Source organism: Ceratotherium simum, chromosome Y (genome assembly GCF_057802395.1).
Source record: "Ceratotherium simum simum isolate JZ-2026a chromosome Y, ASM5780239v1, whole genome shotgun sequence".
NCBI classification, from domain to species: Eukaryota; Metazoa; Chordata; class Mammalia; order Perissodactyla; family Rhinocerotidae; genus Ceratotherium; species Ceratotherium simum.
In genome coordinates this window covers 12,765,764-12,780,089 of record NC_141941.1, presented here as the reverse complement: position 1 = coordinate 12,780,089, position 14,326 = coordinate 12,765,764, and the positions used below count along the sequence as shown (strand labels likewise).

At 39.9% G+C, this 14,326-nt stretch overlaps 1 protein-coding gene across 1 annotated transcript in view; it reads left to right on the top strand.

Annotated features, from left to right (window-relative positions):
- The first annotated feature begins 737 nt into the window (after nucleotides 1-737).
- The window catches only part of LOC147911668 (gamma-taxilin-like), a 33,731-nt gene continuing 20,142 nt past the window's right edge, over nucleotides 738-14,326 (top strand). Inside the window, 1 exon segment of the mRNA XM_087427919.1 lies at nucleotides 738-809. Within this exon segment, the coding sequence (XP_087284045.1) occupies nucleotides 738-809 (72 nt within the window).

The following is a 14,326-nucleotide window of genomic DNA, read 5'->3' as shown; positions in this document are numbered from 1 at the left end:
ATAGCCTGCATACAAGAGTGCACATTTTAGAAAATAAAAAGTGCCTACTCCCAGCGTAAGAGACAGAACATTGTCGCTTACTTTGAAGCACTGTTTGCCCCCACCTATCTCACCTGCTTCTTCCTGCCAGAATTATTAAGTATTCTTTCAAAACTGTTTTCCCCAAGGGAAGAGCCAATTTGACTTCCTATTCTTGGCCCGAAACTTGGTTAACACCCGGAATATGCTTAGTTAATCATGAGTAAACAATCATGAATCAGATTGGTCATAGGAAAAGTTGTGTGTCACAGGGGCTTATGTGCCTCTTAGATAGGCAGAGCGTACTAGCTGAACAGCCTTCTTAACTTCCTTGTATATTTGTCCTTGGCTAGGGGGTAGCTTTTAAAAACATTCCTGCCCTTGTAAAATGTCTTAATTAGGGATCAGCGGTTAGGCAAGAGCATTGAAACTTTCAGTAGGTGTTCTTCTTACTGTTTAAGTGCCAAACAGCTAACGGCTAGCAGTGTTGGTTGGTAAGTGAAGAAATTTGGGGAGCAGGGCCCTAGTAAAGCAGAATTTGAAAATAGTTTCTCTTATATAGCAGGTAAATCTCTATATCTAGTTAGAGAGTTAAATAATACTCTGGGTGTCTGAAGATAAGTTTTATCCAGAATTTACAGATTGGATTAATTTCACATTTCCAATAATTTTTTTTCCTTTTATCTTATTAATCATCAGGAAGAGAAGTATTATTACTGATGCAAGCCTTAAATGCTCTTTCAACTCCAGAGGAGAAGCTGGCAGCTCTCTGTAAGAAATATGCGGATCTCGTGAGTATTAAGGGAGCACGTCTCTCATAAAATATAGCAAAATGTGTATGTGCTTGATTAACTTGTAAAATATAATTTTGATATAGTTTCAAATGTAAAATTATTTTTTATCACAAAATTGAAGAGAAGGCTCTAACTTCTTGAGACCTAGTTTGATTGTATTGCCTCATTTTTTGATATGATACGTACAACGCTATGTTGCTTTCTGGGATGTGGAATAGATTTCCTGAAACTCAGTCAGTCTTACATTTCCAGGTCAGCATTGCTATTTGTATGTTCAGATGCCTAACAGCTGAGAGGATGTGATTTCTATATTTTAACTCAGGAATTCTAGACATGAAAGGGATATTAGAGATCAAAGCTGTAACCATTTTGATTGAAATTGTGAGTTACATGAAATAGTGTAGTAAAACAGTATTGTTTCTCAGGAAATATTTACTTAGCATCTACTATGTTCCAGACATTGTTAACTTTTTACACCTTCCAAAGACATTGACTTATTGAAGAGTTTGTTCTGGCCTATCTTATTTCAAGTAGCATTAGTTCTTTCCCTGGAGATATGGAGGCATGCTCAACATGGAAACGCTGCCATCCTTTGAAAAGCAAAGAATGGGAAAGTCATAGAAACTTTTGATGAGTAGTTCTGGGAAATTTTTAGAAGAGTTGGTTCTAATGTAAATGCTAAAATTCTTGCTTCTTTTGAACTATTTCTGTGAATTTTCACTGAGAAATTATGTGCATTTTCATCTGTTATTAAATCTGTTATTTTGTATCATAAACATTACTAAGTTTTGTCAGTAACTGGATTTAAGAGTAGAGCTGGAACAATTATAGTTACTATTCTTTCAAGTGGTGCCTGTATACCCCACTTAGCAGCCTGGCCTCTTGTGATATTGTGAGAAGCAGGAACCCTGAGCATCAATAAAAATGGCCTAGAATTGTCCAGTTGCAGAGATGGCGGTAATTGCTGTAGGATTGCTGGCCTGAGGAAGGGAACACTTCCATTGGATATGGAAGCCAGTCTCTCATGGTATTGCCGCACGAGGAAAATCAAATGAGAAGTAGTAGGAAAAGACGACAGAAACAACAAAGAAAAAAGAAAAAGAAAGGTGGAGAAAGGAGTGGAATTCAGGTAGAAAAAGCAGCAGAATGGAAGGTTGTCCTGGTGATGTGGTGGCAGCAGCCGCATGAAAGGATTAGGGAACAAAGAACAACATGGCTAGCACAGTGTTCTGGTGCAGTCCTTCCCAAACCCATTCAGATCACCTGGAGACCTTGTCAAACTGCAGATTTTGATTCACAAGATGGAAAGACACTTTAAAGCAGATCTGAGGTGGGAGTGGGGAGATGGCTAAGATAGTGAATTCTAACAAGATCCCAGGTGATGGCCAAAGATGTTGGCCAGGGACTACACTTTGAGAAAGAGGAAATAAGTGGTATTGAATTTATTTACTATGAATTTTTTTTTTTGGAGGAGGATATGGTAAGAATTACTGCCTTTGTTTTAGGAAGTGGCACATTAGAGGCCTGTGTAATGAGTAGCCTCTCTTTGATTCAGTTTTATCCTTATGGAGCTCAGTAGTTCTAGTGAATAATAAAAAGTAGACGTATTTTGGTTTTTAAAGAATATTCTAAAACTTTATTTCTTGGAAAACTCATTTCCTAAAAAGCAGAGTTAGGATGTGTAACAGTGAGACCACTTTGGGAATATAACTTCACTATCAAAGAAACAAGAAAATGGCCATTCACCATGTGGAGGTGAATAGTGGAGGCTGAGATGTGGACCCCACCTCCAGCATCATGACACACAATCAGGAGGGAACTGACAAACCCGGACCTTCTCCCTGAGGAACAAAGGGTTTATACTCCACATCAGGCACACCAGCTTTTAACATGTGCACCTGAGAGACGAGCTCACGAAACATCTGGCTTTGAACGCCAGTGGGGCTCACGTCTGTGAGACCCAGAGGGCTGTAGTGAACTGGGAAACACCTCTTAAAGAGCTGGTTTGCAGACTCACTTGCTCCGGGGCCCAGCACAGAAGCAGCTGTTGGAAAAGCATCCAGACTTTATGTGAAAGATACATTTGCTAATCTTAGAGTGTGGGCCTGAGGATCAGGGGCATGTTGGGACACTCCCCAGGGATGAGGCGCTGGCAGCTGCCATTTTCACACTCTCCCTCTACCTTGCTAAAGCCAGAAGACACCTTTTTTTTTTAACTCTAGACTTTTTTTCTCTAAACCCTTTTTTTGCTTTGATGGGAGCCATCTTTGTGCACTCCCTAAGTTTTGCTAAAGCCAACAGGAGCCGTCTTCCTTTCTCTCAGCAGGTGGCATCTTCACACCCTCCCTCTGCCATGCACCACAGCACCAGTATCTCCCAGAGGGGAGCTTTTACACATGTCTGCTGACCCAATATTTGCAGCTGCTGCCCAGGGGATGCCCACTGATCACCTGATCTGGGGGTCAGGGAGGCTTGCATTCCTGGGTCTCCTAGGACTATGACAAATGAAGATTCAATTCTTGTCAGACTAGCACCCCCCGGGCACTGCACAGACAGCCTACTGAAACACACCCCAGTCTTTCTGAGAAAGAGGCCTATTAGCTTGTCCAGGAGCTTTGCCTGACAGGCAGGCTTCTGGTTGGCACACTGATAGAAGCCTATGGAGGTGCTCAGGGAACAGAGGCTGGTGGACACAACATTTACACTCTCCCTCTGCCTTACTCCGGCTCACTGGTTTCTTGCACAAATGTTCTGCATCCTTGTCTGGTCCCTGATTTTTGTGGCTGCTACCAGGGGATGCTTCTAATTCTACATCTCCTGGCTCTGGTGTCAAGGAGGCTTAAGCACACAGGTCCCACAGGACTGTAACCAATGGAGAAAGAGTTCTCAAACACCTACCACCCTTAGGGCACAGCAAGAGTCAACAGAGCCAGGAGCTAGTCTTTCTGTGAAAGAGGCCTATTAGCTTATCATAGCTGCAGCCTAAGGGGCAGGCTTCTAATTAAACATGCATCTAAGGGCTGACTGTAATCCTTTCCTGACACCTCGGAGGGTGGGAGCTATCACTGTGCTCTCCCTGTGCCCCTCCAGATGGCCAGAATCTCTCAGAGGGGATCTCTTACATGTATCTGGTGCCCTGCTTTTGTGGATGCCTCCCAGAGGACACCCCTTGAATGCCTGGTCTAGAGGCCAGAGTGGCTTGTCTTCCTGGGTCTCTTGGGCTGTAACAATCAGAAAGATAGTTCTTGACTGGCTACCACACCCATGTCACTGCACAGACAGCCAACTGAAACACACTCCCTCTTTGCTTGTCCTGGAACTACAGCCTGAGAGCAGGCTTCCATCTGGGCACACATCTAAAGGCCTACAGAGTTACTCTCTGAAAACACAGGCCAGAGGGTACCATCTTTGTGCTCCTTGGTTTTTCTACAGCTTGCCAGTATCTTCCAGAAGAAGCTTATACACTTGTCTTGAGTCCCTGTTTTTGTAATTACCACCCAGAGGACACCTCCAGATCACCTGGTCAGGTGGCCAGAAGGGGTTATCCATGCAGTCCCACAGGACTGTATATATTTGCGTACTTTAAAAGGGGTTGCCTGAGGGTCTGGCTTCTAATCAGCCTGAATGTAGGTGCTGACTGAGGTCCCCCCCCTTTGGGACACTGACAGGTCTTGGCACTCCCACAGCAACTGAGAGCTATTAAGAATAAAATAGGCTGCTTGGACAATCATAAAGGTTTGAGGGACAGCCACAAGCCAGTACATGTTGAATGATAAAGTTCATCTCCTACATGAGGCCACTCTATTAATACTGGGAGAGGGGACAGTTTCATCCAATATATAGAACCAAATAGAGTCAAGAAAAATGAGGAAACAAAAGTATGTGATCCAAGTGAAAGAACAAGATAAAATCTCCCATGGAAACTTAACGAAATGCAGATAAGTAGTTTACCTGATAAAGTTTTCAAAGTAGTCGTCATAAAGATACTTACCGAACTTGGGAGTACAATGATTGAACATAGTGAGAACTTCAACAAAGAGAAAGAAAATATATGAAATTACCAAATTAAAGTCACAGAGCTGAAGAATACAATGATTGCCCTGAAAAATACAGTAGAGGGGCTCACCAGCAGAAGAGATAAAGCATAAAAAGGGATCAGCTACCTTGAAGCAAGTGCAATGGAACTCACAGAATCAGAGCAACAAAACGAGAAAAGAATTTTAAGAAGTGGAGATAGCTTAAGGGACAACATCAAGTGGACTAACACTTGCATTACAGGGGACTCAGAAGAAGCAGAGAGAGGGGGCAGAAAACTTATTTGAAAGAAAAACATTGAAAATTATCCTAATCTGGGGAAAGAGACAGACATCCAGAATCAGGAAGCCAAGGGAGCTCCACATACGATGAACTCAAAGCAAGACAGATTATAATTAATGTGTTGAAAATGAAAGACAAGGAGCCAATCTTAAAAGCAGCAAGAGAAAAACAACTTGTTTCGTACAAGAGAACCGTGTTAGACTGTCAGCAGGTTTTTCAGCGGAAACTTTGCAGGTAGAAGGGAGTGGTACAATATAATCAAATTGCTGAAAAAAAAACCCACAAAACTTATACCCAAGGATAGTCTGCCTGGCAAAGTTGTCATTCAGAATTGAAGGAGAGATAAAGAGTTTTCCATACAAGCAAAACCCAGAAGAGTTCATTGCCACTAACCGGGCCTTACAAGAAATGTTAAAGTAAAAATCTCAGTAAACATAAATATATAGGAAAGGTAGTAGATTAATCATTTATAAAACTAGTATGAAGGTTACAAGACAAAAGTAATAAAAATAACTGTAAGTGCAATAATTAGCTAAGGGCTACAAAAGATAAAAGACGTAAAATGTGACATTAGAAACATAAAACATGGGAAGTATAAAAGGGTAGAGCTTTAGAATGCATGCAAACTTAAGTTATCAACTTAAAATAGACTATATGTCATAGGTATGCCTCATGGTATCCAATAAGCAAAAGTCTATAGAAGATATACAAAAAATAGTGAGAAAGAAATCTAAGCATACCACTTGAGAAAGTCATGAAATCACAAATGAAGAGAGCAAGAGAAGAAGAAAGGAACAGAGAAACTACTACAAGAGAGCCGGAAAACAATTAACAAAATGTCAGTAATTAAATGTGTATCAAGAATTGCTTTAAATGTAAATGGCTATATTCTCCATTCAAGAGTTGTAGAGCAGCTGAATGGATTTTAAAACAGACCCATCTATACCCCACCTACAAGAGATTCACTTCAGATGTAGGTACACATACAGACTGAAAGTGAAGGGATAGAAAAAGATATTTCATGGAAATGGAAACCAAAAGAAAGCTGAGGTAATTATACTTATATTAGAGGAAGTGGACTTTAAAACACTGTAAGAGGAGACCAAAAGGACGTTACATAATGTTAAAGAAATCAACGCAACAAAAGAATACACTTGTAAATATTTATGTCTGCAGCCAAAGAGGACCTAAATGTAAATATTAACAGTACTAGTTGGAGAAATAGACGGCAATACACCAATAATAGGGGAGTCTAATACTCCACTGACATCAATTGGAGAGGTCATCTAGACAGAAAATAAGGAAAGATCAGTCATAAACAACATGTTAGACAAACGAGACTTACCCGATATGTATACAACATTCCATTGAAAAGCAGCAAAATCACACATTCTTCTCACATGCGCATGGAACGGTATGGAGGATAGATCATATCTTAGGCCACCAGACAAGTCTTAATAAATTGTACAAGATTAAAATCATATGAAGCATCCTTGCTGACCACAGTGGTATGAAACTAGAAATCAAATACAAGAACAAAACTGGAAAATTCACAAATCTGGAGATTAAACAAGATGTACTGAACAATGGGCGGATGAATGAAGAAACTAAAAGAGAAATCAAAAAATGCCTTGAGAGAAAGGAAAATGGAAATAGAACATACGAGATTCATGGCACTCAGCAAGAAGAGTTTCAAGAGGGATGTTCATAACAAAAAACAAGAAAAATCCGAAACGACCTCTATTTGCCCATCAAGGAACTAGTAAAAGAATAAACAAAGCTCTATGTTATTAGAAAGAAGGAAATAGCAGAGACCAGAGTGGACATAAAAGAAATAGAGACTATGAAAACAATACAAAAGGTTAATGAAACTAAGAGCTGTTTCTTCAGAAAAGAAACCAAACAAACCAAAATTGGTAAAGCTTTAGTTAGACTCACGAAGAGGGCTCAAATAAATGGAAGTGGAAATATTAGAACTGATAACACAAAAATACAAAGGATGAAAAGAGACGACTGTGAACAGTTATACACCAACAAACTGGACAACCTAGAAAAAATGGACAAATTCCAGAAGCATGCAGGCTTCCAATACTGAATCTTGAAGAGAGAGAAAATGTGAATAGACCAATTATTATTAATAGGATTGAGTCAGTCACCAAAAACATTCCAAGAAATGAAAGTCCAGAACCAGATGGCTTCACTGTGAGTTATTCAAAGAAGAGTTAATACCAAACCTTTTCAAACCTTTCCAAAAAATAGAAAAGTAGGGAACATATCTAAATTTATTTTACAAAGCCAGCATTACCCTAATACCAATACCAGAGAAGGACACCACAAGAAAATTACAGGCCAATATCCCTGGTGAACATAGAAGCAAAAATCCTCAAGAATATATTAGCAAGTTGAATCTAACAACACATTAAAAGGATCATACACCATGATCAAGTGGGATTTATTCCAGGGAAGCAAGGATGGTCAAAATCTGTATATCAATCTGTGTGATATACCACATTAACAAAATGGAGGATGAAAATCATAGGGTGATCTCAATAGATGCAGAAAAAGCATTTAACAAAATTCAATGTATGTTTATAATAAAAACTCAGCAAAGTGGGTATAGAGGGAATGTACCTCAACATGATAAAGGCCATATATGATAAACCCACAGCTGACATCATACTCATTGGTGGAAAGCTGAAACCTTTTCTTCTTAGATCGGAATCAAGACAAGGATGCCCTCATTACCACTTTTATTCAAAAGAGTATTAGAAGTCCTAGCCAGAGCCGTTAGGCAAGCAAAAGAAATAAAAGGCATTCAAGTTGGAAAAGGAGAAGTAAAATGTCATTATTTGCATGTGATGTGACCTGGTATTATATATAGAAAATTCTAAAGACTCCACCAAAAAACTGGTAGAACTAACAAATCCAGTTAATTTGCTGGAGACAAAATCAATATACAAAAATCAGCTGTGTTTCTATAGACTAAAAACAAACTAGTAGAAAGACATAGTAAGAAAACTTTCCTATTTGAAATTGCATCAAAAAGAATAAAAGACCTAGGAATAAGTTTAATCAAGGATGTGAAAAATGTGTACACTGAAAACTGTAAGACATTGATGAAAGAAATTGTAGAAGACAGAAATAAATGGAAAGAAGTTCTGTGCCCATGGGTGAAAAGGATTAATATTGTTAAAATGTTCATACTTTTAATGCAATCTGCAGGTTCAATGAAAGCCCTATCAAAATACCAATGGTTTTTCATATAAATAGAACAGACAATCCTAAAATATGTATAGAACCACAGAAGTCCCAGAATAGACAAAGCAATCCTGAGAAAGCAGGACAAAACTTGAGGTATGACACTTCCTGTTTTCAGAGTATATTGCAAATCTAGAGTAATCAAAACACTATGGTATTGGCATAAATACAGAAATATAAAACAATGGAACAGAGTAGAGAGCCTAGAAATAAACCCACACATACATGGTCAATTAATTTATGACAAAGGAGCCAGGAATGTACAATGGGGAAAGAATAGTTTCTTCAGTAAGTGGTGTTGGGAAAACAGGACAGCCACAAGCAAAACGATGAAATAGAGTACCATCTTACAATGCACACAAAAATTAACTCAAAATAGATTAATGACTTGAATGCAAGATCTGAAACCATAAAACTTACACAAGAAAACATAGGCAGTAAGCTCATTGACATCAGTCTTGGGCCTGAATTTTGGGCATTGACACCAAAAGCAAAGTCAACAAAAGCAAAAATTATAAGTAGGGCTGTGTCAAATAAAAAGCTTCTGTACAGCAAAGGAAATCATCAAGAAGATGAAAAAGCAGCCTACTGGATGGGAGAAAATATTTACAAATCCTATGTCCGATAAGGGGTTAATATCCAAAATATGTAAAGAACTCATACAACTTTATAGCAAAAAAACAATCTGATTAATAAATGGGCTGAGGATCTGACTAGAGATTTTTGATTCTTGTTTTTTTTTTTTACTAAAGATATATAGATGGTCAACAGGTACGTGAAAAGATGCTGAACATCATTAGTCATAAGGGAAATGCAAACCAAAACCACAGTGAGATGTGTAACCTCACATCTGTAACAGTATAACCTGTCCCACCTGTTAGTGGGAATGTTAATTGTGTGGCCACTATGGAGAACAGTGAGGAGGTCCCTCAAAAAATTAAAAATAGAACTACCATATGCTCCAGCATTCCACCTGTGGGTATTTATCTGAAGGAAACAAATACACTAATTAAAAAACCTAAAGGCTCTCTCATGTTCATTGCAGCATTACTTAACAGTAGCTGAGATGTGGGACAGCCTAAATGTCCATCAGTGGATGAATGGATGAAGTAGATAGTATATACAATGGAGTATACTATTCAGCCATAACAAAATCAAATCTTGCCATTGATTTATGCTGTGTGAAATAAGTCAGACAGAGAAAGACAAATACCATATGATCTCATTTACATGTGGAATTAAAACAAAGACTAAAACAAAAAATCAAGCTCTCAGATACGAGAACAGATTGGTGGTTGCCAGAATTGGAGAGTCAGAGGGGGGCAAAATGAGTAAAGGAGTCCAAAAGGCGCAAACTTCCAGTTATAAAAAAAGTCATGAGGATGTAATGTACAGCATGGTGAATGTAGTTAATAATACTGTAGTGCACATTAGAAAGTTGCTAAGAGAGATATGTATTGCAAGATGGCGGCGTAAGCAGACTCGGAACTCACCTCCTCCCGTGGACACAGCCAATTTACAACTACTTGTGGAAAAATTACCCCTGAGACAGAACTGAAAACTGGATAAGAGGAACTCCTGCAACAACGGACAATCCTAACTGAGGTGGAAGAGGCAGAGACTCCCTTCTGGAGAGGAAAAGCGCCGCCTTCATAACCCGCCAGCTTCACGGCCGCCGGGAGCAGCTCACAGGTACGCAGCCTCCCTGGAGGCGCGGGGCCCTGAGCCGGGGAGCGCCCCCGCAGCGGGCATATTGTGGACCCAGCACAATCGAGACCAGCGGCATAATATCTGACTGTGCCTGCTACTAAAACACTGGGGAGCACCCCCAGAAAACCCGGTTCACAAAGAAACTAAAACTGGCTCTTAAAGGGCCCGCACGCAAACTCACCCGTTTCAGGAAGCACCCTAAAATCACCAGAAAGAAAGGTGTACAGTGCTTTGGTGACAAGAGACTCACCTAATAGGCCGTGAGTGCATCTCGGTGAGGGGTGAGACCTCTCCAGGGACTGGGACATTGGCGGCGGCCATTGTTGTGGCCTGGTGTGGGCGTGCTGACACAGACGCCATTCGAGTTCTCCCTGAGGGCTGCTAGCCCAGGGTCTGCCCCACCCGCTGGATCACCGATTTAATCCAGCTCAACCAGGGCAGGCAGCCCACCCTACAGACTGGCCCCACCCAACAACAAGCCCTCAGGCAACTTGTGGGCCTGCATAGATTGGTGACTGGATTCTCTGCAGCCTGGCAACTGAGCCTACTTGAGCGGGGCAGGGTGTGCACAAGGGGTGGGTGGAGAGTGTGCGGCAGTGGCAGAGTGTGTGGGGCTCCTGCTGTGGAGAGTCTGGGTCCGCTTGGGGAGGTCGGGGAACTCACACGGGGCAGGACTGTGTTGACTGTGTGTGTGGACCTGTGGCCGGCAGGGCTTCTCAGCCGCAGAAGACTTGTACTTCTCAAAGACCCACATAGAAGGTTTGCTCCACCTTCCAAAACCTGAAACAATTGGGTGCTCCTCTGCCTGAGGCCAGCCCCACCCAGCTGCAATCCTCAGAGAGCTGACAAGACACCTAATAGGCTAGAGGCTTACAGCAATTGTAAGGCCCTGAGCCTAACAACCTGCCACGCTGGGGGCCTACTCACTTAAAAGAAATACTGAAACACAAATGTGGTATTAGAACTTGCAGCCAACTGTGCAGGGGCTCCCCACACCTGATAAAGAGACTGAAGGGCCCACAACAACTACAAGCAGCTGAGCATTACAACAGCTGGCCAGGAGCATAACTCGGCCTCCCTGGGTGCCTACAGGGAGAGCAAACAGGCCACAACAGAAGAACACACATAGCCCACATAGGGGTCACCCCTGGAACATTGAGAACTGAGGGAAGCACACTGGAAGCCTCCTAAGCCATCACTTACATAAGGTCACCTATCCAAGAGCAGGAGACGTAGCTGACCTACCTAATACGTAGACACAAGCACAGGGAAAGAGGCAAAATGAAGAGGCAAAAGAATACATTCCAAGTAAGGGAACTGGAAAAAACCCCAGAAAAGGAACTAAGTGAAACAGAAATGAGCAACCTACCCGACAGAGAGTTCAAACTAAGAGTGTTAAGGATGCTCACTGATCTGGGGAGAAGAATAGATGAACTCAGTGAGAATGTCAACAAAGAAATGGAAGATATAAAAAAGAACCAATCAGAAATGAAGAATACAATACTGGAAATGAAAAATTCATTAGAGGGACTCAAAAGCAGAGTAGAGGATACAGAAGAACGGATCTGTGAGCTGGACGAAAGACTAGAAGAAATTACCCGAGGTGAACAGGTAAAAGAGAAAAGAATTAAAAAGACTGAGGACAGTCTAAGGGACCTCTGGGACAACATCAAGCGCACTAACGTCCGTGTTATAGGTTTCCCGGAAGGAGAAGAGCGAGACAAGGGGTCAGAGAAGCTATTTCAAGAAATAATAGATGAAAACTTCCCTAACCTAAGGAAGGAAACAGACATCCAGGTACAGGAAGCACAGAGAGCCCCAAACAAGATAAACCCAAAGAGGCCCACACCAAGACACATCATAATCAAAATGTCCAGAATTAAAGATAAAGAGAGAATCCTAAAAGCCGCAAGAGAATGTCAAGTTACGTACAAAGGAAATCCCATAAGGCTATCAGCTGACTTCTCTGCAGAAACCTTACAGGCTAGAAGAGAATGGCACGATATATTTAAAGTGCTAAAAGGAAAAAACTTACAGCCAAGAATACTCTACCCAGGAAGGTTATCATTCAAAATGGAAGGAGAGATCAAAATTTTCCCAGATAAGCAAAAATTAAAGGAGTTTGTCACCAAGAAACCAGTGCTACAAGAAATGTTAAAGGGACTGATTTAAGGGGAAAAGAAAAGACCACAAATAGGAAAAATTATCTATTTCCATGATTAGAACGTCATGGATACAAATGCACAACAAAGAGGTTAGATATGATATCAAAAACATGAGGGAGGAGGGGAATTAAAAGAGTACAGCTTTCAGACAGAGGTCAAACTAAAGTGACCATCAATTCTGTATAGAAGAAGAAAGGAACAGAGAAGGACTACTAAAACACTGAGGAAAAAAAAAAGTTAAATTGAGGGTATAATGCAAAGTGAAATAAGTCAGAGGGAGAAGGTCAAATACCGCATGATTTCCTTCATTAAGTAGTAGATAATAACAACAATAAACAAACACATAGGGACAGAGATTGGATTGGTGGTTACCAGAGGGGAAGGGGGGAGGGTGGAGGGTGAAAGGGATAATTCGGTACATGTGTGTGGTGATGGGTTGTAATTAGTATTTTGGTGGTGAACATGATGTAATCTATGCAGAAATAGAAGTACAGTGATGTACACCTGAAATTTTTACAATGTTATAAACCAATGTTACTGCAATAAACAAAAAATTAAAAAAAAAAAAAGTTGCTAAGTGTAGGTCTTACAAGTCCTCATCAAAAGCAAAAAAATCTTTTGTAACTATGTGTGGTGAGATGTGTTAACGTTTCACAATATATACAACTATCAAATCATGTTGTACACTTGACACAAAGATAATGTAATGTCAGTTGTACCTTAATAAAAATAAAAAAATAATTAATTCAGTTACGCTTTAAAATGTTTTGGTATTATAATATAGATGAGTACTTTTCCACTTTGAACCAAAGAATTCTTTATGATATCAAAGTTCTTTAAAACACCAAAAGCTCTTAGAAGGAAAAAACTTGCAAAATTTGACTTTATTCAAATGAATCCCTACTCATCAAAGACAGCTCAAAGGAAGTGAAGTCATAGGTTATAAACCAGGCAGGACATATTTACAACACATAAGCAACCAAGGATTAGCATCAAGAATATATGATAACATCTAATGATCAATCAGAAAAGGACAAATAACCCAATGGAAGAAGGACAAGAGACATTTTTTTGAGAAGGAAAAACATACAAAGAGATGTTCGACCCTGTTAGTGATCAAGGAATCCAAATCAAGATCACAAAGAGATGTCATTCTATGCTGTTCTAATTGTGTAAGTTAAGACTTCTGATGATAAGAAGTGTTGAAGATAGAGTGGGTCTGTAAATTGTTCTTGGGGATGTAAATCTGTCAGGCCCTTTGGAGAACAGCTTGACATTATTGTGTAAAATTGAACATTTAGATATTACAGCAATGACACGAGGCTTACACCCTAGAAAAATTCTTGTATGTTTATCCCAGGAGACATACGAGAAGATTAATATCCTTGGATAATGAAGAAATCCAGGAACAACAGAAATACACATAACAGGAGAATGGATAGGGTAGTCATTTTTGAAAGTGGAATATTACACAGGGATTAAGATGGTGTAGGTAGCAAGTGCAACGGTTGGATGCCTCTTAGCTAGCAATATAATCTAGAGTGACTAAAAATTCCCAAAAGATAATCTACTACATTGATGCCCTTTTTATAAAGTCAAAAGCAAATAAAACCAAAGCAAATGAAAACAAAATAAAATGGCAACAAAGAAATTAAGTAATATAAAAAGGAAAGCAAAGGAAGGATGAACAGGATTGGGGGTTGTAATTATCTTGAATCTGGGACTGCAGGGGCATAACAAGTAGAGGTGAATAAGTCTTAACGATTAGTTTTTGTGCTGGGGGCTAAGTCAGTCAGTAAGGCCTTGCATACATCAATGAGTGAGTCATGAATCAAGAATTGTGGTTAATCCAACTCTGTGTACCTGAAGTCCAAAATATAAAGAAAAAATACCTATATACCCATCGTCTGGAGGTTAACTGTTCTTAAAGTGTTTGTAAAATTCTTTCGTCTTTGTGTTTGTAGATAACTACTTAGGTATGTGTATTTTATACAAATTGGACATGTTTTGTATGTAATTTAGTACATTTCCACTTAAAGTTATTTTGTATTTTCCTTACATCTT